This window comes from Benincasa hispida, chromosome 1, assembly GCF_027475165.1.
Source record: "Benincasa hispida cultivar pf3 chromosome 1, pf3_genome.v1.1, whole genome shotgun sequence".
Classification (NCBI taxonomy): Eukaryota; Viridiplantae; Streptophyta; class Magnoliopsida; order Cucurbitales; family Cucurbitaceae; genus Benincasa; species Benincasa hispida.
The window spans coordinates 9823881-9851010 of record NC_143478.1 but is presented as its reverse complement, the minus strand read 5'-3'; the positions used below and the strand labels follow the sequence as shown (position 1 = coordinate 9851010).

General features: G+C 33.2%; 5 protein-coding genes across 8 annotated transcripts; 2 read left to right on the top strand and 3 right to left on the bottom strand.

The window, feature by feature from the left end:
- The first annotated feature begins 6219 nt into the window (after positions 1 to 6219).
- LOC120070178 (uncharacterized) lies at positions 6220 to 12049 on the top strand. Its single transcript, XM_039022032.2, has 5 exons — positions 6220 to 8681; positions 8762 to 9381; positions 9554 to 9763; positions 11202 to 11416; positions 11509 to 12049. Exons 1-5 carry the CDS (start codon positions 6380 to 6382, stop codon positions 11549 to 11551), a joined length of 3390 nt encoding a protein of 1129 aa, XP_038877960.1. The 5' UTR covers positions 6220 to 6379; the 3' UTR covers positions 11552 to 12049.
- Positions 11929 to 14239, bottom strand: LOC120070179 (calcineurin B-like protein 7). 2 transcript variants are annotated; one of them, XM_039022038.2, is made up of 8 exons: positions 14036 to 14233; positions 13868 to 13950; positions 13745 to 13804; positions 13526 to 13634; positions 12991 to 13043; positions 12784 to 12864; positions 12590 to 12702; positions 11929 to 12393 (listed from the first exon to the last, which is right to left on the bottom strand). In XM_039022038.2, the coding sequence occupies exons 1-8, from the start codon at positions 14127 to 14129 to the stop codon at positions 12327 to 12329; spliced, it is 660 nt and encodes a 219-aa protein (XP_038877966.1). In that variant the 5' UTR covers positions 14130 to 14233; the 3' UTR covers positions 11929 to 12326. The 2 variants fall into 2 exon arrangements, with proteins under 2 accessions (XP_038877966.1, XP_090172722.1); XM_090316596.1 differs by having other exon boundaries at positions 13745 to 13950; positions 14036 to 14239.
- A 1768-nt stretch (positions 14240 to 16007) lies between these two features.
- On the bottom strand, positions 16008 to 18806 carry LOC120070908 (Acid phosphatase/vanadium-dependent haloperoxidase-related protein). Of its 2 annotated transcripts, XM_039022818.2 has the most exons (3): positions 17682 to 18742; positions 17540 to 17592; positions 16008 to 16316 (listed from the first exon to the last, which is right to left on the bottom strand). In XM_039022818.2, exons 1-3 carry the CDS (start codon positions 18372 to 18374, stop codon positions 16271 to 16273), a joined length of 792 nt encoding a protein of 263 aa, XP_038878746.1. In that variant the 5' UTR covers positions 18375 to 18742; the 3' UTR covers positions 16008 to 16270. The 2 variants fall into 2 exon arrangements, with proteins under 2 accessions (XP_038878746.1, XP_038878736.1); XM_039022808.2 differs by lacking the exon at positions 17540 to 17592 and having other exon boundaries at positions 17682 to 18806.
- Positions 18807 to 20678: 1872 nt separating this feature from the next.
- LOC120070258 (Cytochrome b561/ferric reductase transmembrane with DOMON related domain-containing protein) lies at positions 20679 to 23416 on the top strand. Of its 2 annotated transcripts, none has more exons than XM_039022151.2 (5): positions 20679 to 20945; positions 21409 to 21805; positions 21894 to 22189; positions 22673 to 22978; positions 23082 to 23416. In XM_039022151.2, the coding sequence occupies exons 1-4, from the start codon at positions 20679 to 20681 to the stop codon at positions 22946 to 22948; spliced, it is 1236 nt and encodes a 411-aa protein (XP_038878079.1). In that variant the 3' UTR covers positions 22949 to 22978; positions 23082 to 23416. The 2 variants fall into 2 exon arrangements, with proteins under 2 accessions (XP_038878079.1, XP_038878080.1); XM_039022152.2 differs by having other exon boundaries at positions 23064 to 23186.
- A 92-nt stretch (positions 23417 to 23508) lies between these two features.
- On the bottom strand, positions 23509 to 26092 carry LOC120070259 (uncharacterized). The gene is made up of 6 exons (XM_039022153.2): positions 25843 to 26092; positions 25432 to 25591; positions 24817 to 24869; positions 24380 to 24608; positions 24235 to 24281; positions 23509 to 23916 (listed from the first exon to the last, which is right to left on the bottom strand). The coding sequence occupies exons 1-6, from the start codon at positions 25883 to 25885 to the stop codon at positions 23714 to 23716; spliced, it is 735 nt and encodes a 244-aa protein (XP_038878081.1). The 5' UTR covers positions 25886 to 26092; the 3' UTR covers positions 23509 to 23713.
- Positions 26093 to 27130: the final 1038 nt, after the last annotated feature.

The window sequence follows — 27130 nt, the reverse complement described above, 5'->3', positions numbered from 1 at the left end:
TTTGAGGCGAACCAGTATATTTTTCGGTGTCGTTTTTTTTCTTTATCTTATTTATTTGATATTTTATGATCGATTACTTATTTGACTCTAACATGTGGAAGTTGGGGTTTGAGATATAATTTAGTTTTTTTCGTATTTATTTATATTTCACATAAATTTTCAACAAAAAAAGATCTCACTTTTGTCTTGTAGGTACTCGGACAATTTTTCACCGAAAAGTAAATTTATGGTTGATCCATTTTTTGGCATCAAGAGAGTGTATTACAACGTTTAAATGGTCAAGAAAAAGAAAAAGATTGAAAATCTTGTTATAAAATATAATTAAAGTTTAGGACAAAAATATTGCTAGACTAATTTTATAAATCTTCCTTTTTCTTTTTCTTTTTCAAGTGTCATCCCATCTTTCCAAATCCTATACCAATATTATTCCTTCTCAAATTTTATCGAATAATCTTTTCCTAATCCGGCCCAAATCTTATATAAATCTGACGTTGTAAATCTCGAGTCCAATTTATATTTACTAACAGTTTTAAAAAAGCGGCTGCGGCTATTTGGAAAAATTGAAACTTGGTTATTTACGATTTCCCTTTATATAAGTTAACGTGAGAGCTTTTTACTTTCATCATCGGAGTGGATGGAGCAGCTTCCGAAGGAGATAAGCGATGTCGGCGACCAAGTGATTTGCCGGGTAAGGTGAAGATCTATGCCCCTCTCGATTCTTTAAAACAGCTGTAGTAAGTTTGAAAACAAAGGGGAAAGATTGGGGTTCTGTATATATTTGGTGAACTTAGTTTTATAAAATCAGGTTCTTCAGTAAATTGGATAGTTGTTTTAATGGTGCAAACCGAACTAAACTAAACCGAATTTTCTAACATGTGAAATCAAATCGAATCGAATTGCATATATGCGGTTCGGTTCAGTTTTAAATTCGATTTTGAAATTTTTTAAAAATCTCTTATATTTTTTTAATTAAAAAACGGTTTTGTTCGGTTTTATTCTTTAAATTAAAAATGGTTCGGTTTTACTCTTTTTTTTTTAATATATAAATATATATATTAGTTAAAAATGGTTCGGTTCGGTTTTAAATTCGATTTTGAAATTGAAACCGAACCGAACTGAATTAATTCGATTTCACTGAGTTTTCGGTTCGATTCAATTTCTAGAAACGGTTCGATTTCTGCGATTAGCCATATATGTTTCTATGGCTAGAATAGATTGTTATATATTATATTATTTGTTCACGATCATGCAAGGTAAAGAAATTCAGGTCTGTATTCTCTGGCCTCTATAAATTATAGAATAATATAGGTCAATGAATGTAATATATAACGAGAAAACAATAAATAAAGAGAACAGAAGTTGAAAACAAGAAAGAAATATTACACATAATCAACTGTTTGAATTGAGTTTGATATGTATTAAAGTGGAAACATTACAACTACATGCAAATGGAAACCTAACCACTTATGTACTGAACTTAAAAATCTATCACTAACCTTGAAAATCTCCTTCATTAATTCCACTAAGCCGTTAGGCACCATCTTCCTACTTAGGATGCTCTACTCTAAATTAACCCACTAACATAAATTAAAAATAAAAGTAATTTAACTACTTGCAAACTGAGTTTGCACTAATTCTGAACATAATATTTAAAGAACTTCACAACATTACATCCTCTTTCTATCAAATGATAACACTTCAGTTGTTAAGGCACTGTTTTTTAACCATTTGTAATTATTTTGATTTTTTTTTTTTAAAAAAAAATTAAGCCTATAAATACTACTTCAACCTCCAAATCTCTTCCTTTTGTTATCTTCTCTTTATCAAATCCAAAGTGAAATCCTTAATTAGGGTTCATGTGTCCCTTCGGGTTTCAGTTTTGGAGACCTTTTGTAACTATTCCATTGGAAATATTTTAACTTAGTTGGAGCCCCTTCCTTTAGTTGGAGTATTTTGGCAGGCTTGTTCTTTTCTATGCCCATGTATCTTTCACTTTTTCTCCATGAAAGTTATTGCTTTTATATATATATATGTAAAACAAAGCTAAATTTTTATAACTTTTAAAAATTTATTTTTGTTATTGGAATTTGGCACTTAAGAAAGATGCAAATCATTGCATCATTGTAATGTTTCCCCAATGGGACCTAAAACTGTCGATTACATGATCCTCTTATAACCTGTCTGCATTTTTATATCATTTTATTAGCTAAGAATTTTTTGGTTTATTTCAGCTATCTAATAACAAGTGTGTGACAGGCATAAATTTGGAGGAGGGGCAACTATGGTATCAATTAAGGAGTATTACGAAGAAGATGGAAAGCAGCTTCCTAGTACCACAGGTGATCATTATGCTTATGCATTGGCCTTTTCCTTTCCTCTAGTCTTATGGTAAATCTTCTTATTTCCACATAACACATTTGGCTGAGGTAATATGTTGGAAATTTTTTTAAAACTCGATTCAATTATATCATGTGAGTTCTGGTAACTTAACTTCATTCCCCTTTTCTCTTTTCACTTTTTACTTTTTTTTTGTATGTTCATTCGATAACCATCTAATTATGTTTTTAGTTTATGATCAAGTATAGTTTAGTTCTGGTATTTTTTGATCAATGTCCTACTGCCGTGGTTGGGCCAGAATCAAGCTCTGGAAATGCTACTCAATCCCAGGCTGTTGAACAAAAATGGATGATTAATCACTACATGTGTCGCTTCAACATTCTGATCTCTTAATGAATACATACACAAAGAAAACAATGAGTGCCAGCGAACTTTGGAAGGAACTAAAATTGCTTTATTCTTTACAGTAGTTTGGGACCAAGGGGTCTCAAGTCAAAAAGTATGTGAATTCAAGATAGATAAGGAAGAGTCATGTTGGGCTGATGGCCCTTCACAAGTCCTAAATACTTAAGATCAACATTGGAGAGATGAAGAAATGGCTTAGAACAATTCTGCTAAATCTTCGATACTCGAAACTCGATGCTCGGCTGCGTGCTGCTCGATCCTCGATCAAAATTTCCTTCTTCGTCTGACTAGTCTCTGTTAAATCCTTGATGCAACTCAATGACAACAGAACTAATACTCGATCGTACTTGATGGTTCTTGAACGATACTCGGTGCAACTCGAAGGTGAAAACGATGTACTTGGAGCTACTTGATAGCGATGAATCGATGCACGATTGTCTTGATAATCTTATTACTCAATGCGATTTGAAATGTAAACGATTGGCGTGCGATTTGCATTAAAAAATTACTCGATTGAACAAGAAAGATAAGGAAAAAAAAGACACATATTTACGTGGTTCGGCAAGAATGCTTACATTCACGGAAAGATCTGAATTCTTTTACTTAATGAAGATTGCTTATAGATTTGGTGTTTGCAGAAAAACTAAGAAAATGATGATAATTCTGTAAATCGAATTTGAAATCGGTGGTATTTATAAAAATATACTAGCTGACCGTTACAAATGTTAGTTATCAAATAGAAAACTAAGGTATTTGAGTCAAGGCTTCTTCAAGTCAATATTAGAACAAGATGGAGAGCTTAATAACATAGCTGATTCCATTGTTCCTGCTGGAACACGGACTGATGAGGATTTTCATGTTAGGAAAGTGGACAATTAACTCGACAAAGAAGAACATGGCAGATTCACCATAAATGTGCATATTAGTGAGTTCTAGCCATGATTTTGTTATTAGAGTAGCATTTTTGTTTTGGTTATTTTTAGTAGGTTTGATTGATTTCATCTCATTTAAAGTTTCCTTTCATTTGATAATATATTATTATTTTTGTTATTTTAATTTATCATTGCTTCCTTTACTTTAGTATTCTCATTTCTTAAACAAGAACATTTGAATTATTTTTTTTAGTAACAAAAACAAGTTTTAAATTTTGTTAGTTATCAATTTTATTTTATTTTTTTTGAAAACATGAGAAGTGATTTTAAAAAAAGAAAACTAAAAGATTATTAAATTGAGCTTAATGAACCTAATTTTAGAAATAATAATAATAATTATTATTGTTATTATTAAAACCATCTATGATTAATGTTTGGAACTTCTTCTCCATTTATCTTGTGTAATCTTGTGAACCTAATTTTCAGTATCGCTTATTTTTTTTGGTTGAACAATGAATCAAATCATTTACAATCCTTTATTGATTTAGAAACCGATAATTAAAATAAAATTAAAAGAAAAAAAAAAAAGATGACCCCTGTTTTTGTGATAAGTGAGGATAAATTTTTTACCTTTATATAAAAGCAAACAGTGTTTCCTTTAAAATTATTTAGCTATGTGTCCAAATATGATTTAAAAAATTCTAAGTATTTATTGGAGTATTATTTTACTCAAAAGTTATCTCAACCCTATTCTAAAATTTAAAGACCCATATAAACTTCTTATTTCATTATCCTATATTGGAGATTAAAATACATATATGATTCAAAAAGAAAAAAATAAAAGAAAAAGAAAATTAGAATACAACTTTTGCATTTTATTTGTTAATATTAAGAGAGAGAGTAGTAAGATGATCTTTGTATGGTAGAAGAGTGGGAAATGAAAATGGGTCTCGTGTTTTATTTTCCAACACTCTGAGGATTTGTCCCTAAATTTTGAAGTTTGTGTCAATGGATTTAGTGCATAGAGTGATTTTCCAAGGATGAAAACCAGTTTTTATCACGTGAAAATTGATTTTAAAATTATAAAAAATAATTATGTTAATTATTTTTAAATTTTAATTAATTAAAGACATATTTTTAAATAATTTTTAATATGAAAAAAAAGTAATTTAAAGCATTTCAAAATCACTCTTGAATATGAAATCCAAATATTTTTTATTGTCCATTATTCAAGCTTCCTTCATTTTTCCACTTTTTTTTTTTTCATTTATTTATTTTTTGTTTGTTGCATATGCATCGTATATCAATTCAATTTTCAATTATTTCCCTCTTTTTTTTTAAAAAAAAAAACAAAAACAAAAACAAAAACAAAAATGACTTTACTCTAAAATACTATAATTGACCATGAAGTTTAGTATCCACTATGTAGTGAATTTTTATTTTTATCTTTGATGAATTAGCTTCGTAAGAAAAATATAATTATTCATGTAATAATCATAGTTAAGTAAGTGTTGTAAATTTCACTGTGCCCAATTAAGAGAACGAATAGAATGGCTTATAAGTTTTTAAATATCAATAACTTAAATGGTTTGTATAAACTTTTAAATATCAATGACTTAAATGGTTTCAATGTCAAGATAGCATTTAATTCTTACTTTAATTATCAATCATAAGTAAGAATTAGAACACATACTTCAAGGATGATTTTTATAATTTTGAATTAATATAACGTCTCTTGGTTCTTCAAGTCGTCATTATTCTCAAAAACAAAAAACAAACAAGACGACGAACAAATCTTAGAATCGGGGAGAAGAAGAAATTTGGAAAATTTTCAAAAATAGCACGCTCAAGTTTCTATCTTTCAAAACTAGCACCATTTTTTAAAACTCGTTAAATTAGTTTTTTGATCTCTAAGCGAAATTTACCACTAAAATTTAGTTATTTTTATTTTTTTTTCTAGCTCATCCATTGTTTTTGCTCTTTTGGCCCTTTCTCGGTAAGTTAAATTAAAGATAGAGATTCTAATATTTTTTTAAATATAATCTACTAAATCTTATATATTTTCAAATTATAATCTACCAAATCTTATATATTTCCATATTTTCTCTAATTTTGGTTATCTTTACCAAATATTTTATCAAAATCTTACACAATTATTTAAATTTTAGTACAATTTCTAATTTCCAAATCAATTCACCAATTATCCAAGAAAAAATTTCAAAATTTTCATAGACTTCTATCAATCTCTATCATTCTCTATAAAAAAAAAAGTTTAATTTTGTTTATTTTGGATAAATAATTTCTCTTCTTTTTCTATCTTTGAAAATTTATCTAATTATAATTTAATTAATTATTTTAAATTCATTAACAAAAAATGAGTATTTAGTGAAAAGTTAAAGTTAAAAATGTAAATATTAAAGTTTAAAGACCAAATTCAAATAAAACTCAAATATGAAAAATAAAATTATAATATTTTTAAATATAGAGATTAAATTAAAACAACTATGTATAATTTTGAATTTTAAGGGCGAAACAAAAATGAGACCCAAACCTGTAACAAAAAAAAGGTATTTTTATCATCGTTATTAGTTAGAATGTCGAGTGATTTTGTAATTCAAAATCCAAGTTATTGCAGGTAACGACGCCGTTTAGGAATGCGTCATCTTCCGGATTGCGGTGATTCAGGGTTTTTAGCTAACTCCCCAGCAGCTCAACATTTGGCTGTGTTCACTGCTCTTCGTTTCTTATGAATCCCCACTTCACAAATGGAGCTTCTTTCTCCCATTTCCTCTTCTCAATCTCCAATCCTTAGTAATGGCCTTTCACTCTTCTCTCCCAGATTTTCAATTCCAAATTCGAATAAGAAAAACCCATTCAGAATTCAAGCACCCAGCTCCAAAATTTACAGATACCCAAGACTTAATCTTCCAAGATGTAGAAGGAACTTGGTGATTTTTGCCAGTTTTTCTCGTCCGACCAGGCGCAGAAACTCGCTGAGGAAGAAACTCGCTCAGGAACAACAGGTACGCCGAATTCACATTCCCAACAATCCAAATTCTGATTTTCAATTGCCTGAAAGAATTTCTGAACGTAGTGAGAGTTCTGGTCGTGTTGGTAGTGATGTTAGTGATACTTCCGTTGAGACGAGACCAAAAGGTTTAGGTGAATCTGTTTTGTGGAATAGATTGGAGAATTGGGTTGATCAATATAAGAAAGATATTGAGCTTTGGGGGATTGGTTCTGGTCCTATATTTACGATTTTTCAAGATTCAAATGGGAATGTCAAATGGGTTTCTATCAACAAGGACGAAATTTTAACGAGAAGCCAGGTTGAGCCAGTGGATTTGGACGATCCAAGGGGTGTGAATCATAAAATCTCCGCCGCGAAAAGGATTGCTAGAGAAATAGAGAATGGGAAGAATGTGCTTCCAAGGAATAGTTCAGTTGCCAAGTTCGTAATTCAAGGAGATGACGAGTCTAGCTTTCTTAAGGCTGCTCAGGGTTTCAGTTTTAGGCCCGAGGTTTTTTCCAAGTTTTCGGGAGTTGGGGGCTTAGTTCTATGTAGTTTTCTCTTACTCTTTTCTTTGAAGAAGTTGTTCACTTTCAAAAAGGAGGATATTGAATTGACTGAACTGGAGAAAGAAATGATGAGGAGAAAGATCAAATCTAGAAAGGAGAAAGAGGTTCTGGAGAATGGTAGAGTTGAAATTATTCAAGTACGTGCAGAGCCACCTAAGGTGTCATTTGAAAAGCCCAGCTTAGATAAACAAGAACTTATGCGTACTATAGCAAAAGAAAAATCAAAAGTACCCATTACCAAACTGGTTTTAGGAGAGTCTACTGGCAATCTGAATTCAGGTGTTGCAGATTTGAGTAACAAAATTCAGGAAATAAGAGACATGGCCCGTGATGCACGGAGAATGGAGGCAAAAGAAGACCCCTTGTCTTTCTCTGATGAAAATAATCTATTGTCTGTGAACGGAAGGTTGCCCAATGAAGATGAAACCATTGAACATATGGATGAGGGTGCCTGTTTTCTGTCCGATAATTTAAAACATGATAATCACGTTCTCGAAGATGTGGAGAGTGGTTTGCTTCACAATGTAGCTTCAGTAGAGACGAAGGATTTGCAAGTCTCAAGCACTTCAAATGTAGTGCCACATCGTGGGAAGAGCATCACATGGGATGTTAAAGATTGTAAGACTTCTTTAGGAATTATGGATTCAATGCAATCTGATTCTTACTGTGAGACCCAGAAAGTAGAAAAAGATTCAGAACAAAAGAAACTAAAGATCATAAGAACAGTGAAGGAAGCTAGGGAGTATCTTTCTGAAAGACGTCAAAAACAAAAGCCCGAGGAGAAAATTCAAGGCAGAACTACCCAAGAATTTTCTGCTGCTCCAAGGCTGCCAAACGATAATGTATTGGAAAGTGAGACAAACAAGGAAGCAGACTCAAAAAACATACCGTTCAAATCTTCCTTTTCATTTGGGGCGTCAGATTCTTCATCTTTGGTCAGTGACAATGTTGATTCTGCACTTAGGGATAAAAATTCCATCTCAGTGAAGGACGACCACTCTAAAAGCTCTGTGGAAGGACACTCAGTAGGTGGCAGAGTAAATCTCCACAAGTCCTTGAATCGTGACTGTAATGATAGTGATACAGATACCATGCCATATGGAGAAAAGAAAAACTGGATAGAAGATAATTTTGATGAAGTTGAGCCTTTTGTTAGAAAGATCGGAGTTGGCTTTAGAGATAATTATATAGTTGCTAGAGAAAAAGGTGAACAGCAATCTGATGCCAATTCTACATTAGCACAACTACAGTATGAAAATGACAATGAGGAGGAGCTTGAGTGGATGAAAGACGAAAACCTTAGAGATATTGTTTTTAAGGTTAGAGAAAATGAATTGGCAAATCGAGATCCATTCTATGCAATGGATCCTGAGGACAAGCTTACATTCTTCAATGGTCTTGAGAGGAAAGTTGAGAGAGAGAATGAAAAGCTGTTGAAGTTGCATGAGTGGCTTCATTCCAACATTGAAAATCTTGACTATGGGGCAGGTATTTGAATGTTCTTGAACTTTTTATGTTTAGTAGTTTTTTCTTGTCCTGATCCCCTCTCCCTTTTTTCTTTCCTCTAGATGGCATCAGTCTATACGATCCACCTGAAAAAATCATTCCACGTTGGAAGGGTCCTCCTTTTGAAAAGAGCCCTGAATTCTTCAATGACTTCCTGGAGCAAAGAAAGGCAATTTTTGTTGGGAAAGCTGGCCTGCCTCTTTCTATGAATAAATATGAGCAGAACTCCTCTAACCCCAATGGTAGCATCGAAAATATCGATGATCCCAATATGGAAATTCATAATCAAGAAAGAAAAGATTCTATGACAATTATAGAAAGTAGTGATGGATCTGTTAGACCTGGTAGAAAACAAGGGAAGGAATTTTGGCAACACACAAAGAAATGGTCCCAGGGATTTTTGGAATCTTATAATGCAGAGACAGATCCAGAAGTCAAATCCATTATGAAAGATATTGGAAAAGATCTTGATCGGTGGATTACTGAGAAAGAAGTGCAAGAAGCTGCTGATTTGATGGACAAGTTACCTGATAGAAATAAAAAATTCATGGAAGAGAAATTGAACAAGCTCAAAAGAGAGATGGAAATGTTTGGACCACAGGCTGTAGTAAGCAAGTACCGTGAGTATGCAGAAGAAAAAGAAGAAGATTATTTGTGGTGGCTAGATCTTCGTCATGTACTCGTGAGTATGATTTTTCTACGATTCTGATAGCCTGAGCATAACTATCCCATGCCCAAATTAAAACTGAACTCATGACGTTATGAATACTTTTGGAACATTGTTTGATGTCAATTTTCATATGCTCACTATGAAAGTCTTTGTGATTTGATTTTGATCACTGTTTAACTTTCAGTGCATTGAACTTTATACGATGGAAGATGGGGAGCATAGAATAGGATTCTATTCCTTGGAGATGGCTGCAGACCTTGAACTTGAGCCAAAGCCATGCCATGTAATTGCTTTTGAGGATGCTGGTGATTGCAAAAACTTTTGCCATATCATTCAATCTCATATGGAAATGTTGGGGACTGGTAATGCATTTATTGTTCCACGTCCGCCTAAGGTATGGAATTACTTAGGGTCTGTTTGATAACGTTTCTCGTTTCATGTTTTTTGTTTTTTGTTCTTTGTTTCTTGTTTCCTGCTTTTTAAGAACTAGAAACTTGAATATGTTTGATAACTATTCTTGTTTCCTGTTTCTTGAAAAAAAAAAAACAGAAACAATAACAAGTTTGATAACTGTTTCTTGTTTCTCTTTTTCTCTCTTTATTTGTTTTTTTTTTGTAATAATATAATATAAAAAAGATATGCCACACATCAAATATCAAAAAAGAAATTATAAAAAATTTATACCATCTAATACAAAATAAGTCTCGATGCACAACGAAAAACAATAACAAAATTGCATCTATCCTTCAAATGTTGCCCAAATTTGATTGGCAATGTTATCTCTCCCTTGAGTCATTTGTAAATTATTTCGATTAAAAACAATAACTATGTTTTGAATTGTTTCAACTTACATCTAACTTAATTATACAACTTTGCAAATTGTATAGCAAACTCTGTGTATCTTCAACGATCATTGATTCATTGTTAAAGAAATTGAATAGCAAACATGCTATTAGTATAGTTTTTGTGTGTTGAGTGGGTAAGGAGACATTTGTTGATAATATTTGATTAAGTCTATGATAAAAAAAAAAAATTAAAATGAAGCAAAATCAGTGTCTTAGTGAAAAAATAATATGTTGTAAAATTGTAACTAGTTTTAAATGCAATGAAAATTGAAATTGAAATTAAAATAATATATAACATTCATATTGCAAAATTCAAAATTAAAGGAAATTTACATATTAAAATTTTGAAAATTCAAAATTAAAATAATATATGAAGAGATTTTTTTAAAATTCAAATTCAACTAATATATAAAGTAAAATTATGAAATACAAGAAAGACAAATTAAAAAAACAAAAATTGGGGAAAAAGGTTTTTTAAAAAAAGGAACTGCCTTCAATGGGAGTCGAAGCCACACCCCAAAAAGCTTCACTTCATTTGAGCAGCACCTCCTACCACCAGGCCAGTTTTGGTTACCTAGAAATAGAAATAAATTAAATAGAAACAGAATAGGGGAAACTATTTTTTGGTTGTTTCTCAAAATTTGCCCTTTTTTTTAAGGAACATTTCTCAAATTTTAGAAATAAGACACGGGAACCATTATCAAACAAGTCTATTTCTTAGAAAATAAGAAACAGAAACAGAAAATAGAAATGTTATTAAACAGGACCTTACATTCGAGTTTCTAGCTTTCTGATACTCTTCTCAATTTCATGTGTTGGAAGTGTTGCATTTCTCTGGAACATTTCAAAACGGAAAGTGTTATTTGCATTGCGTTGACTATGCTTGTTTTCTTGTAGTTCCGGTGTTGGTTCTAGTTTTTCTGTGTCCAGGTATTTACCAAGTTCACTAGCATAACCCTGTCTCACCTTTGTTAAAATATTCATAAGGATGCATTTCGGGAAGCCAAAGCGAATGGTTTTGGTGTTACAGTCATTAGAAAAGGGGAACTTCAGCTCAACGTGGATCAAACACTGGAAGAAGTGGAGGAACAAATCACTGAAATCGGTAGCAAAATGTACCATGATAAGATCATGAAGGATCGTTCTGTGGATATTAGCTCTTTGATGAAGGGTGTATTTGGTTTGAGAAACACACCAAGGAGGTACCTTCTGAACCTTGATGTATATCATATATGATACATAAAATAGTTTATTTGACTTTGCTTTCTATCTTGATTGTCAATTATCCTTTCAGAGGAAGGTCAAAACGAAAGTTAAAGAAACTTAAGGAAAAGTGATTAGTTGAAGTTGCGCATTTTTGCTGATGGACTCTCAACTGTGCGATGACACTGAGGGTTGGAATGGTATCCCGAGCAGCATATGTGGTCAAAAAATCTCCTAACCCCTGATCATCTGGTCAAATTTATGGTTCAGTCTTGTTTCATGCCTTTCTCGGAATACATTGTTGATGGCATTCTTCCAATCTAATAGCCTCACTCACATTTCTGAGGTGGCCATGGAGGTCTTGTTCGCTGCATAAGTTTCTTACAGATTCCTGTCAAGAGCTGCCCTTCACCTCATATTAAGATATGACAAACTGATGTATCTCACCCTCGGTCATCACAAATGACAACGTCGCAGATATATTTTTTCCAGAGCTGATATCAAAGCCTTCTTTGTGTACTGCAAAACTAATTAGTTTTCTTTTAGATTTGTGAATATGCAGTTGTAACTTATTTATCATTTTACAATCTGTAGATTATATGGTAGTTCCTTAACCAAGGTTTGATAACAAATACACAGTATGACTCGGATGTGAAGCCGAGAGCCATTTTGTGCCCCCTTCTTCAGAAGCAAGCCGAAGTGGTGAAGCTCATCCATGGAACTTCTAATGGAGATATCATCTTCACCAAAAACTGACTGATGAATTAGATGCGCTTGGGAATGAAAACCAAATTGCAGGATCACTGGAGCAAAGGATTGTAAACCATCTGGTTTCGACCGATGCAAAAGAAATGGTTACAAACTACCACAGCCATCTGTCAAGCCAAAGATTTTGAGAACCTTCATAGATCAAGCCTTAAGATTAGAGCTATTCACTCCACTGTCCACAAAGCTGGGAAATGCCAGTGTCATGTCTCTGTTAGCAAATAGAACTTATAGTTATGATGTTTGCCATTGATAAAACAAATGTTTTATTATGACATCATAGAGAGCCTCCTATACATACAGCACAAGTAACAAAAGAAAACAAAAGATTGTAGACACGGTTCAAAACTCCCTCTTTAAGAAGAGGAAAAAGAAGTAAATAACTAGAGGAAAGACTTGAAACATACATCAAATATGGAAGAGTCATATGCTTTAGTAGTGAAGGATTTTGTGCTACATACGCTTTCCACTCATCCTCATCAATCTTACCATCACCCTTTGCATCTGCTTCAGTAAAAGTCTGCAAACAGAGCAGCAAGTTGAAGCAAACTAAAGTTTTGGGAACAAGAAGTAGCAGAACAGTCGGTAGGCTCATCTTTACCTTGTCGACAATCATTTCAACTACATCGTCGGGTAGAACTAGATCGGATTCAGATAGAAGAGCCAACACCATCTCTCTCAGCTATCATGGAACGACAAACTTTCTATTATATTTACTTTAATTGTCTACATGTATTATTAATTCTTATAAGATTTATATTTGTAGGTAGAGCTAGACTCATCCAGATATTTGTAATATGGATTTTACCTCTTCACGTTCAATGAAGCCAGTGTGTCTAAGATCATACAGCTTAAATGCATCTGGAAGTTGAACATTGAATCAATCTCAGCTTTTAAGAAACCATACAATAAAGGATGGAATAGTTTGATAGATGTCAAAAAAAGAAGGAAAAAAAAAAAGCTAAAATAAGATTTGATCAGAAAACCATCATTTTCTTCCACTTCTCATGTGTCTAGCACCGTTCCTCCGGCAACAACGAGCACAATGCTAGTCTATCAATGGTGCATGAACATGACAATTGACAAAGCGGGTCGGCCAATGGCAACGTCTAACATTTTTTCATGCAATGTCCAACGAACGCATGTAATGACTGTGCAAGCAAGAGTGAGAGTGCGAGAGAGGGAGATAGCTAAAGGAAAGGAAGAAAGAAACTCTAGAAAAAGGTTTCTTAATGCCAATAAAATGATAGATCGTTTTGAAAAAGTCAAGTCAATTTTAGATCATCCATACAAAAAACCTCCGTAAAACGTAGCATTATTAGTCATCGAATCCATCTTCTTACGTGCAATCTTGACTGCCTTTGGAGTGTTGGGATGAAAGACACTCAGTGTCCTAACAAATTCCCCAAACCCAATTCTCCCATTTTTGTTAGCATCAAACAGATAAAAAATCTGCAAAACAAACGAGAAAAAGAAACTCACTGTAACAAGAAAAAGGCTGAAAACTCGGTGTTTCTACAGGGGTTTTTGAGTGAATAAAGAAGCAGGCAAACATGACGTACCCTGTCCAAAAAGAGGTTCCTTTCATTGACATTCTTGAAAATTGCAAGCCGAAGTTCTTCCTTGAAATGAAATGGAATCAGAATCACAGGAAAGATAAATGCACAAAGAGAAGAGGAAGATACCTTGTGTATTTGGCCATCTTTGATTACAGAATCACTCAGTTTCTGAAATAGCTTATGTAAAGACTCTATATCGCTCTCTGAAACTGCCAACACAGAGTGAGAACAATCAATTTCAGAAGAAGAAATTAAATGGGAAATGAAAGAGAGGAGAGAAGATTAGAGACAGACAAGGGGTATCAGAAGCAAAAGCAGAGGTATCATGTAAGGAATTAGAGGGAGTTGGTTCCTCCAATGGAGCTGGTTTTGAGGATTTGCAACCCATCCAGTTTAAACCATGGAATGAATCAATCAAAGGAAATATTTTAACTTTATTTTCATCATCATCATCATCACCGCCATTGTTGACTTATGAAGGAAATAGGAAGCTGTAATCGATTTTTATTCACCCAAATCCCAAACGAACTGAAGCACAAACCGTTGACTCTTACTTTCATCTTAGACCGACTTTGTATTTTGTCCTTATGTGTGAAAGGTAAATCTTGGTATCACATTCTTTTGATTTACCTCCTTTGTTACGTTCCATTACCTTGGATTGGTGCGACTTGTAAGTTTATTAATTAAATCTTAAAAATTTCATAAATAGTTTGATTTAGATTCTTAAATATGATTTTCTTTAAAAATCATTTATACATCAATTTTAATTATCTTTTTTTTATAAATTCGTCAATTAAAAAAGTTGTAAGAATCGAAACATTGACGACTTTTAAGAGAAATTTTAGTAAAAGGTCTAAATCGATTTACTTATGACAATTTAACAATTTCATGGAAACAATTATAATTCCACACGATATTTCTTTTCAAATCAAATCTAAAGAAAAGTGTAAATTGGTATATTTTAAAGATCATGATTAAATTAATATAATTATTAGTTTGAACTTTTGATTGATATAATCTAAAAAGTGATCTTAACTTTGATCGAATATAATATATATGTTAATGATCAAGAAGTTTGTGGTTATGATTCGAATCTCACCACCAACCGTACATCCAAAGAAAAAAGTGATACAACATAAAGTTTTAAAAGAATATATAAATTAATATTTTTCTTGGAATTTTTTAAAAAAATATTCATCGATTTGTAAAATTGAAAGGTCAGCATCTTCATCAACATCGTGAAACAAGTTTTTTTTTTTTGCGCTTGTTGCGTCGTCATAATTCATAGATTAGCTCAACGATAGCTATAATTTTGTACGATTGCACATATGATTTATTTAAAGCTTATTACATTAATAATAGAGCCAATAAGGACACGAAGGTTGCTCGATCTCAATACTTTATCACAAACTCAAAAAATAAATAAGTAAAATTGTGAATGAAAATATTACATGTAAACTTAATTAGATACAATATTTAGGATAAAAAGATTCACGATTTTGGATAGGTAATTCGTTACTCTCAAGGATCTCCTATTTCACCGACATTGATGAGAGATGACCAATTAAGATTTTGGAGGGCAAGACTATTAGAACTAGCTTATCTTCTCTTCTCCAGCTTAGAGGTGAGTTGTCTCAACCTCTCATTATAGAATTTGATTAAGCAATTATCATTCATGCTCTTAATGAGCTGTTATCCAACATTTCTAAAACAAAGAACGTGATTAAGAATGTGTTGGATCTTACAAATCGGATGAGTATTTATAATTTTGTTAAATATAATCGCTCTTGTAATTTTATAACTCACTCTTTGACGCGAGTTGCTATTTGATGTTTTGTAATTCACTCTTTGACGCGATTTAATGAAGTTATCTTTAAAGAAAAAAAAATGCTCTGTTTTCTTTTGGTTGAGATGAAGGACTTGGCAACCCTGTTTTAGGCTAGTATGAACAAAGAAGAAAACTATAAAGTTATGAGTTAATCCCTTAATTAATTTAAGCTGAATTATATTTTTAAAAAGATCCTTCAATTTTGCCACTTTTTCCAAAGATAACTCTATTCTTTCTAAAATTACAAAATTAGAACAATTGTAATTGTAAATATAACAATATTACATAAATGTTTCTAAATTTATTGGAGTATTTTGAATAAAAGTTTGTGTCTAAATGTTATTTTTTCACTTAATCCAAACTAGTGTCCTAGTCACCATAATTTTCCATCAAGCATTCTAGAAAAATTCTACTCCGTTTATAAAGGATCAAAAGAAATATTGAAACAAAACATATTTTATAAACATGGAGATATTTTTTTCTATTTAGCAGGTGATTTACTTCTTGATGCCATTTGTAAACAATGAAGCAAAAGAAATGGGCTATTTCCATAGTGAAAAGGGTTGAATTCCATAGAAGTTCAGTTCAACATGGGATGAAGGAACCCTGACAAAAGAACCAAGCAACCGCAATTCCTAGCAGAGCACCAGCAAGAACCTGCGATGGCGTGTGGCCAAGCAGCTCTTTCAGCTTTCTTTTGCTTATGGGATGTCCTTCAAACAAGTCCTCAACGATAAGATTAAGAACCTGCATTCACCCATTTTCCATATGGTTTCAGTACAAATCCTTGCAAAACTAAACCTTATTCACTGAGAAAGTAATTACATATAGGGTGATTTAGACCTCATGGGTCATAAAGTATGCAGCTCAACACTTATGAAAAACTACATTATCTGTAGAGTCCATAAATTAAAAGTTGAATTGCAAGTTAGTCCCTAGACTTTTAGTCTCTAAGCTTTAAAAAGTGTCCGAGTCTTCAAACTTTCTATTTTGGATTTTCAATTTCATATCCAATTAGTTCTCGACCTATTTGATGTTTGTTCTATTAGGCATTAACTTTTAAATTTTCAAATATGTAAGGAAATATGTTAGACACGAGATTAAAAGTTCAAGAACCTATTAGATATTTTTAAAGTTACGTGACTTAGTAAACACAAAATTGAAGATTCAAGATCTAAATAGACAAATTTGAAACTTAGAGACTAAACTTGAAATTTTTAGTGTCTTTGTTTATGAATGATAAACTTTGGGAAGATGCAAGCTAACATCAGCCAGTGGTGGCACATACAACAACCTAGGGCTGCTACCATACCACAAGTCAGAATCACTATCATGATTCAACTCACAAGTTCGTTTTCTTTTCATCACTATGAAATAGTTGTCTGATCTTACAACATTTCATCCCGAAACTTGAACAAAGTGACATAAACAATGATTAAATCTATACTTTTCCTATTTGACTATTGGACTAGGAGTCTAAGACCATGCTTCCTCATTGATCATCAAAATCCAACACAATTGTCCATTGCCATACACAAGAAAACCGTTGAAAGACTACAAGTATACCAAATTACCAAGTACAACAAAACTACGAAGAATAAACCCAAAGGCTCAACAGCTAACAAAACTCTAAAGAGATAAAAATAATAATAATAAAATTAAAAAAAAAAAAAAAGGGGAAGAAGAAGAAGAAGCTATTCAATGAAGGCCGCCACAAGGTGGTTGCCTCATATAGATTAAAAAATTTGGATGCCCCTAATGACCGTTGGATATAAATTCGAAGCAAACAAGAAAGAACCATAAGCCAGATAAAGCAATGGAAACTCCTCTCCCCAACACACAGAGAGAGAATGCAAAACATCCCATGGATTGTCAACCAGAGCAGTCCTTTTAACAAACAGATGGAGGGTTCATTCTAAGCAATCAAAAGTAAATTTACCGACACCAAGAACACAGGCAGCAGAACTAACCCATAACAATGGATGATGCAACTTTGATGAAAACCCCTCAACAAACTTAGCAACTACAAAAGAGAACTCTAAACTCAAAGATTTTCAGAGGAGATTTCATGGAAATTTGCAAGAGATGAAGTAAAACAACAAGATATTGTACCTCAGCTTGCATGCCGGCATGTCGACGAACTCCAATTGCATCGTACATAACAATAAGACTAAAGCCCAAGCAAACAGGAAAAAGAGAGTCCGCTACGCCATGACAAAGAGCCACCGAAGTCGTCAAAGCTGTGCACAATGCAGAGTGAGACGAAGGCATCCCACCACAAGCAAACATTATTTTCAAATCCCATTTCCTTTCAACGAAAAAGTTCAACAAAACCTTCGTCGATTGTGCAAAAAACCACGCGAACAATCCCGAAACAAACGTCGGATTCGTCGCCAATGTAGCAACGAACGGACTAATCCGATGCTTCGCGGTCGCAGTTATACTTAACAAAGCAATCCCGAAACTCCCGCTTTGCAAGTAATTTTCATTCAATCCCCCATCCACAAATCCCTCTGAAACACTCTGAGCTTTGTGGGTTTTGGATAACACAACCCCTTTGATACTTTGCAAAATCGGAACCAAAACCCAGAAGAGATTCGAACGAAAACTGCGATAACCGTCTTCAGTTTTCTGGTTTCTAGACGTTGAACGAGTAGTACAAGACAAATTATGGGGAAATCTTCGAAGCTTTTTGGATTGAATAAACCCAAAAGACAAGAAGTTGGTAGAACAACGCCTAGTTGATTGTGGGGAGCCGTAGAAGACGAAGGGACTCGATATAAGTCCTACAGTGACAGTTTCCATAAGAAGGGGTTCTGATTTCTGAGTCCAATGAGCATTTCAAGTGGAAAAAGGACGAAATGGAGCAGAGAAATCTCGGGAATTCGAATCGCTGTGACGTTTTAGAACTTTGGAGAGCCTTCTAGGAGTTAAAAACACACTGTTTAAGCTTGGACTTCCCAGTGTCGGATTATACAAATCCAATACTTGGTCAAATGTTCTCTTGATGTTGAATTACAGATAACCATTAGAAAAACTTTGAGGATTACGAGGGAAGAAAATAAAAACCCTAAAATCAAGTGGTGGAGTTGCAGACATTGGATTGGGGCCGGGGCGGGGATGGAATATGCGGCGGTACCATTGTTACATTTCCTGTTGAGATTATGGTTCTCAAAGCATATGCCATTTCTATAATCTTTTATCCTTCACCACATCCATATATTTTCAACACTTTTCTTTTCTAATTTCTTCATTTTGTTTAAAATACAAAATAGTGTGCTTTGATTTTAGATATTTTTATTTGGGCTAACACACTTTCATTTATTTTTTTACATCCCACCAAATTGTTCAATCGTAGTTTCGTATATGATACATTTTGTTTTGTTTTTTCCTTTTTCTCAGAATATTTTAATATGTTATCGAAAAAAATGGTACAATGAGACACATGAATTTAAGAATCTAGTTCACATAAACCCAAATCAAATTTGACCCAAAACTCTAGAAAAGAAAGGGCAAGTTGAGAAGAGTCCCAAGAGCCAAGGCAATGCCAAGGAGATCGAGGACTAAGATTCAAACCCTTCAAATTTACACCATCTTTAGTTCTCTATCCCTCTTTTTAGTACAGCCAAAAGTTCAACCTTTTTGGATAATTAGACACATTATTGGAAGGTTTAATGATTATTGAGCTGTTGAAATTAGCAAGCACCTAATTATGGTATCTTGCAACACAAAACAAGCCAACCTCTTTGAACTTTTAAATATCAGCACTTAATTACCAATCAAACACAAATTCTGTTTCAAATGCCCTAGTAGTTTAGTGATGATGTTGAAGCATGTGAAAAGAAAAAATAAGTGAAACTTTTTGGAAAAATGAATTCAAACTTTTAAACAAGCACCTACTAATTATAATATTAAAATTATAAAAGTTTATTGCTATCAAAATGTTGGCTTGGTGAAATTAGTTGAGACCCTCTAATCTAATTCAACTTCAAACACTTGCAAATATATTTATCTTAAAGATTTTAGTTTTGAATTTATCAAATTGTATCTCAAACTTGGATAAATGTCGCAATCTTAATCTTAAACTTTTAAAATGTTGTGATATTAACCATTTAATAAGTTCTAACTCTAAATATCATTAAAAAATATATCTTATGCCTTCAATAAATTATAAAATATATGTACCATATAAAATCGATAAACTTTTAGAGAAAAAGGGCACTAGAGCTTTGATTTTTTTTTTTTTTTTTTGAAATTTATGGATTTGGCAAAACTTGTGCATTCTAATGATTAATTTGTGCAATGATCAAACTTAATTTTATTCAAAGTTTTGACTTTTTCTTTTGTTTTTTTTTTTTTTGGTTAAAATCATGTACAAATTAACAAAAATTAAACCATGGTAAAAACCAATACTTATTTAAATTTAGAGTCTAAATTGATACAACTACTAGGGTAAAAATTAATTTCCCCTTTAAAATTAATGAACTCCATAGTATTAAACTTTTATCAACATGTCCACATTATTATGAGTTCAAGGGATGAATCAATATTTTTGTTATATCATGATACGTTCTTCAAACATAAAATATAATTAAAAAAATATTGTCAATGTAAACATAATATAAATAACAACATATTAACTTGTTTAAAATGTATAAAATAGATTTTTTATTATTTTGAATATTTTTAAAATTTTTTGTTTTTAAAATTTTTTAAAATATCTATCGACATTAATACATCACTATTTTCATCGACATTTTCATAAAATTGTTTTTTTAATACAAGTGAGAGATAAAAAGGCTTGGAAGGAATGAAATATAGATGAAAAGAAGGGAAATGGCAGGTGGATTTTCGCGGGAAAATGATGATTTTGCCATCAATTACCAACCACTGTCGTCCCAAGTCGCTATCACCACCACAAACCAACTAACATTTTTCAATCAATCCATCCTTAGAACCCAAGTTACTGCAACCCTTCAACTCCCTTCCTATTCCTTTTTTCACCAATCAACTCTTCTTCTTTCATTCCCTTCTTCATCTTCTCCAACACCATTTTCCTCCCTTCATTAATTTCCCATCTCAATCCCTCCTTCAAAACCCCTTCTCCTAATGGCAAAATGGGGTTTTCTTATATCCCTTCCCAAATGTGTTGTTGGATTCTGTTTTTTACTCCATGTTTTGAACCTGCAGACACCGCCCGTGGTGGCCGATGATGAAGATGATGATTACGTTGCAGTAGATAGCAGCGGCTACAGCGGTTATAGCGGCGGTGTATCGGAGCAATGTGATACTGATTTGAGAAGCTTTCTTCCACCACCATATGGTAATTTAACCAATGTCGTCTGCAAACCCATCTGGAATACATTTGTATTACGGGTAAGTTTGATTTGATCTGAAATGTTTGGTTTAAATACTTCTTTAGTACTTTCACTTTTGATCCATTTTGGTAGTTATACTTTCAAAATGTTAGTTTCAGTATTTATACTTTCAACTTTAGTTCATTTTGATTCCTATATTTTCAAAATGTGTTGGTTCTTGTACTTTAAAGAAGTTACTATTTTGATCCCTTCATTTTTATTTCCATTTCATTTTTTAGGAATTAAAATGGTTACTTTCTAAAAATAAAAAGACTAAAATGAATTGTTTGAAAGTACAAAGAGAATAAAATGAACGTTTAGAAAATACAAAGAGAACAAAATGAATGTTTAGAAAGTACAAGAACCAAAATGAACAATATTGAAAGTATAGGAACCAAAGTAGTATTTAAACCTAAAGTCCTTTTTAATGTTTTGAAGAAAGAAAAGGAAATTTAAAGGGATTTTTGTGTTGGATTGTGCAGTATACACAAAATGAAGAGAATGTAATGAACATCATTGTATCAGCTTTATACACAACAGGGTGGGTAGGGATTGGGTTTTCAAGAGATGGGATGATGGTGGGATCAAGTGCAATGGTGGGATGGGTAAACAAGAAAGGCCATGCAAGAATCCACCAATATTACTTGCAAGGAAGAAAACAATCAGAAGTAATTCAAGACAAAGGAGAATTGCCACTTACTAATGTTCCTTCCTCAGTTGTATTGCATGGTGCCACCATTTACTTGGCATTTCAGCTCAAATTCAGTGTCATGGTTTCTCAGCAACCAATCCTCTTGGCTTTTGGGAATGCTTATCCTAGACATAATCACTTGACTACTCACAGTGATAAAACTGCTGTTGTTTTTGACTTCTCTGCAGGTTTTTTAAGCTGCCCACATCAGAACTTTGTGTGTTAACTGTTTGTTTTTACACCATTAAGAGTTTCTTGTATTGCTCTTTAACACAGGTTCCAAGTCTTCAGCAGCAGCAGTAGGCAGTGACATTGAACAGACAAAGAAAAACCATGGTGTATTGGGGATCATTGGATGGGGTCTCATCCTTCCAGTTGGGGCAATCATTCCTAGATACTTCAGACATAAGGATCCTCTTTGGTACTATCTTCATTCAGTAATTCAGTTTGTGGGCTTTGCCATTGGACTTACTACTGTTGTACTTGGAAGACAACTTTACAACAAAATTAATGCCAATGTACCAACTCATAGAGGCATTGGTATCTTTGTTCTTGTATTCAGCATTCTTCAGGTCTGTTTCAATCTGATGTTTTTCAATTTCTCTAATTTGGCTCTGCACATCAAGAACTATAAACATCTTTTGCACGTGTTCATAAACAAGAGACCGTCATTAGTAACAACAAAAACTTGGGTAATTACAATGAGTAGCATTTTTAAGGCTAATAATGAAGTATACAACAACATTTTTAAAGAATTACAAATATAGTAAAATCTATCAGTTACAGACTCTATCTATCTATCAACGTTACAGTCTATCACTGATAGACCCTTAAAGCTGGATATAAATTCTATATCTGCAAATTATTTTGCATTGTGCTATATCTACTGATACTTTGGGCCTAATTGCTATATTTGCAAATGCTCCTAACTTTTTACAAGAAGTTACATTTCAAGATCAGAAATTTCAAAACGCAATATTGATTTATCTTTTCTGAGAAAATAGAAAAGTAATGGGAATTGAAGTAATTGATTTGATGGGTTGGGGGAAATTTAGGTGCTGGCATTCTTTTTGAGACCCAACAAGGAAGCTAAAATCAGAAAGTACTGGAATTGGTATCACCATTGGTTTGGAAGGATTGCTCTGTTTTTTGGAGCATTGAATATAGTGTTGGGAATTCAAATTGGAGGAGCAGGAAATGAATGGAAAGTAGGCTATGGGTTTCTTCTTAGCATAATACTTATTGCAGTGATTGTTTTGGAAGCATTGGCATGGATGAAAAGATCAGATAAAGCTGCCATGAATTCATTTCAAATGAATCCAGTACCATAATTAAGCATTGTTTGGATATCTCATTTTCAGGTCTGTTCTTTCTCTTACTAATCTACTGTCTTTAAATAAGAGTATATTTTACTATTTACTGTTTAAAACTAACCTCATGGTGAAGCTAAATCTGCATTCTCAGACTTAACAGAAGATTGGTTTCATTGGGTTTTCATTGAGGGCTGGATCCTTGTAGTATGCTGAGTTCTTCTATATTAAGCAGAAGCCTTTCAACGACGAAGCTCTCTCGATGATTGATCATGATTACATTAGCTCATATGTTTGGCAATTGATGGTGTTTGTTATCCCAACTGCAAGTTTTTGGAGTGCTGAATCATTTGCAGGATGAAGAAGCCCTTGTATTGTTAACTCTGTTTCAAAGTATATTCAGACAATGCATTTTTGTAAAGTATGGAAACAGATATTTCTTTGTGATTGTCTATCAATCATCAATGCTGCTTATATTTGTGGAGGCAATTTTTTACCTTTTTCATCTCATTTCTTTTACTATTTATGAAAGTAATTTAAGAATTCAATCCACTGTGCATTTTTTTGTGGCAATGTACAAATTGCAGCTTAATGGATACACATTTATTCATTCCCAAACTGGAAAAGTACAAAGCTCCTGAATTACAATAATGCAGGCAGAAAAGTGGATGATTTTCAAAGAAGAGTATAGCAATGAGACAATACAGATGAAAAGGCTTAGAAACTATACTGTCAAATTCTTCTTGTGGTGATGAGGCAATATACCAACTTGTGCAAACTTTGGCTTTAATCATCCTTCTTTTTCGATGGAGAGCATATTATTTCCAAACATTTTCCGAGTTTTGAAAGAAATCCTTCTCTGGCTTGTGAATCAGTTTCCTCCTGAGGACGGATGGTATGAACAAGTGCCTCCATTTCATCTTTTGCTCTCTCAAAAATATTTGGCCCTTTCACTTCATTGATTGGCATTTTCTCATTTGAACTAATTTCTGTACCATTTTTCGTAAAAAGAAGCTCGTTAGAAGCAAAATAGCTGAAACTTTGTTATACTTTCAAATGAAACATATAATTGACGAGCAATCCAGAGCAAAAACATTAAGACCATTAGCAATGCAAACCATACAATGACAAAGACAACAAAAGTTAGAACATTCATATATGTGTGCATCAGTGGCCATTTAATATGAAACCAATCAAAACCAAAACTCAGGAGGTTGAAAAGTAAATCAGAGTACTGAGAACATAAGTAACAACAGAGCAAAAATAAACAGCATCTGTGGAGAATGCAAATTTGAAAGCTGTGTTACCTGAGATAGGCATTGCTTCTGTCTGCACTGATGCAGCATTTTCATCCCTTCAAAAGAATTGCAGGAAAAGAAACAAGTTAGGACAAAACTAAATTTATCTCATCACTAGTCGACCTAAACTAATTAAAATCAAGTAAATTGAGACCTTTTATCGAATGTCTGAGATTCTTTCTTAGAATGAATGGTCTGCATAAAAGCCTCATATTCTTCCACTGCGCGCTCTAATAAATTTGGAGCTTTGACTTCATTTAATGGGGTATCCTCTCCTATGTCATCACGCTGGCCATGAGTTTCCTTTGTTTTATTAATGTGCAAGATCTTCTCAATCTCATCCTTTGCTCTTCCCAACACTTTTGCTGCTATGACTGTACTATCTGATCCACACAAAAGAAGAAAATAAACTCCATATTTGTTTTGATATATGAAGTTATGCCTCCCCCAGGGATCAACTTTTATACATCGATCTCCCATCTTTCCACTTGAGAAAATTTGAACATAGGCTTATTTACGAAGAGAGGAGGACAAAAGTTATGCTACTAAACAAGTTGCAAACTCTAACATGAAAAGATACAAGGAAAACACCTGATTGAGACTTTGTTTTCTCTTCTTTGGACTCTGCTGCAGCAGTTTCATCCCTGCAATCAGAAAACAACACAAGGCTTTTATTTATATACATGGGGATAATTTCATTGAACTGGATCCTGAACTTGAATGAGTAGACTATCTTCAAAATCAAACTAAAATGTTGGTCCTAAAACCAATTGGTAAATCATCTAAAATTCAACGCCAAAACACCCAAAATCTAGAGAGAAAACACAAACGCACAAACTCAGCCACTTAAACTCCTAAATCCAAGCACAAAATCAGGTAACAAAAGAACGTCAAAACCTAGCACTGAACATTGAAATTTATTCTTAAAACAAACTCACAATACACCCACAAAACAAACCCCCATAAAAAAACGTCATCAACGCCTTAGACACAAATCTGTAAGTAATAAAAACATTTGACTATTGAAGTAATACATTAATGTTCTCACTCATATAAGTCCAAAGTAAAGTTCAACGAAATTATAACCTAAAAGTTTGATTGCACTTTTGAGTAAGATATGAATCAGATATCAACATATATACCAACTGGATGTTTGTAGTTGCATAATAAGTACATAAAAACCTTTCATAAATTTGTGGCTCTTACTTTGGGTGGATCGTTTGAACAAGCGCCTCAATCTCCTCTTTTACCCTCTCAAACACGTTTGGCGCCCTGACTTCATCCAACGGGGTGGTCTCGTCAATGTCATTACGCTTTCCATGAGTCTCCTTGATATGACGAGGCGATCTATCAATCTGGAACATTTCTGTGTAAAACGAATTGGATGCTTTTAATTCTCAATCTGTCAGCATAAGCCTACCGATTCAATATTATTCGTATTACAATAACTATGGAAAGTGATCACGTCAAACAGGAAAAAGAACCACCCTAAGAGAATGTAATCGCAATGCAGAATCATCATATGAATGACAACACAAAGCAAAAACAAACAGAAACACAACATTCAAAATTGGTTTTTAAGATGAAACAAGGAATTTGAGAGACGAGGGAGGGTACCGGGAGAAAGAAGTGGCGATCGGTCAGATTTGGATTCGGCCATATTCAATGTGAAAAGGGGATGGAATTCAAAGAATTGTGAGAAGATGAAGTGTAAAGAAGGAAGGATTGAAACAGAGGAGCGCCGGCGGCAGAAATGCCAGATTGGACAGAGCGTCTGCTGGGGCCCTGCCCAAATTCTGTGTGCTGTGTCTCCTCTCTCGCGCGTAAATGAAACGATTCTTATTCCTCGACTTTTAGAATTAATGGCATGGTTGACCCAAATTTTATGTTAATTTCTTTATAATCTTTTGTATGCGAAATTACCAAAATGACTTCATTGTCTATACATATAGATGTTTACGAGTTGAGACGGGAGGGTCGGAGATGACTTTTTCACTCTTCATTTCATTCTTCATGAACAAGAGTAGGTTGATATAGTCTAAATGTTAAAAGGAGAGAAATCTCCAAGAAACCAACAAAGTTTTTATTATGAATAATAATATATCAAATATAAAGAGGGGACTCTCTATTTATATAGAATTATAAGAATCCTAAAACGATAACTAAGGATTAACTCAATTTTACCAAAATATCCCAAACCTGTTACATCATATTCTATCCCTCCCAAAAAAACTCGAGTTTTAAAGTGAAAATGAAGATAAAAATAAAAATGTAAGCCACTCAAACGGAAACGTTTTTGAACATTCAACATCAATAGTATCCAAATTTTATGATTTAAGCCAATAAACACAAAAACTAATTGGTTCAAAAAATCATCTATTGTGAGAAGATATGCATAATTTTTAGAAGATTTGGGATCTTGATCGAAAGTCAGAATTTTCAATTTTTGTTGATCGGCCTTCTGGAGGTGATAGATGTGGGTTGATTCACATGGGTTGTGGGTTGAAAAACCCAAAATTTCATAAATGTATTGGATTTTCTTGGTCGAATTAGGAAAAAGGAAATAGGGTAGAGATTTGTTCAATACGGGTCGGGTCTAGGTCTGCATCCTTCAGATTAGGTCAGAAAGGGAAAATTGGCCTTTCTAGCGATTTTGCTAAAATACCCAAAATTTTTCTATTCAAAACATGTCAACTCCCTCCTTGTTTCAAGAATTAGCAATTCGGTTGTTCTCCTTTTTTTTTTGTACCCTCTAATTTTCACTTCAACATTTGGAGCTCCGATCGCGTTTTCTTACGTGTTTGAAAATTTGTATGGGTTTCCTGAATTTTGATAATTGTTTTCTTCCTCACAGTGGATTCCTTGAATTAATTATTTTTAAATTCTTGCAAATGTTCGGAAAGAT

Coding starts and splice junctions, on each gene's coding strand:
- LOC120070259 (XM_039022153.2), bottom strand. CDS start 25,885: ATGGCCGAATCCAAATCTGACCGATCGCCACTTCTTTCTCCCG. Junction 25,592..25,842: donor ATCGCCACTTCTTTCTCCCG/GTACCCTCCCTC, acceptor CGTTTTACACAG/AAATGTTCCAGATTGATAGA. Junction 24,282..24,379: donor TCTCAGACATTCGATAAAAG/GTCTCAATTTAC, acceptor ATTCTTTTGAAG/GGATGAAAATGCTGCATCAG.
- LOC120070908 (XM_039022808.2), bottom strand. CDS start 18,374: ATGGAAACTGTCACTGTAGGACTTATATCGAGTCCCTTCGTCTTCTAC. Junction 16,317..17,681: donor ATGCCGGCATGCAAGCTGAG/GTACAATATCTT, acceptor GGGTGAATGCAG/GTTCTTAATCTTATCGTTGA.
- LOC120070178 (XM_039022032.2), top strand. CDS start 6,380: ATGGAGCTTCTTTCTCCCATTTCCTCTTCTCAATCTCCAATCCTTAGT. Junction 9,382..9,553: donor TAGATCTTCGTCATGTACTC/GTGAGTATGATT, acceptor TTTAACTTTCAG/TGCATTGAACTTTATACGAT. Junction 11,417..11,508: donor TTGAGAAACACACCAAGGAG/GTACCTTCTGAA, acceptor TTATCCTTTCAG/AGGAAGGTCAAAACGAAAGT.
- LOC120070258 (XM_039022151.2), top strand. CDS start 20,679: ATGGCAAAATGGGGTTTTCTTATATCCCTTCCCAAATGTGTTGTTGGA. Junction 20,946..21,408: donor GGAATACATTTGTATTACGG/GTAAGTTTGATT, acceptor TGGATTGTGCAG/TATACACAAAATGAAGAGAA. Junction 21,806..21,893: donor TGTTTTTGACTTCTCTGCAG/GTTTTTTAAGCT, acceptor TCTTTAACACAG/GTTCCAAGTCTTCAGCAGCA.
- LOC120070179 (XM_090316596.1), bottom strand. CDS start 14,129: ATGGGTTGCAAATCCTCAAAACCAGCTCCATTGGAGGAACCAACTCCC. Junction 13,044..13,525: donor AAAGGCAGTCAAGATTGCAC/GTAAGAAGATGG, acceptor TTCAACTTCCAG/ATGCATTTAAGCTGTATGAT. Junction 12,865..12,990: donor GCTTCATTGAACGTGAAGAG/GTAAAATCCATA, acceptor GTTCCATGATAG/CTGAGAGAGATGGTGTTGGC.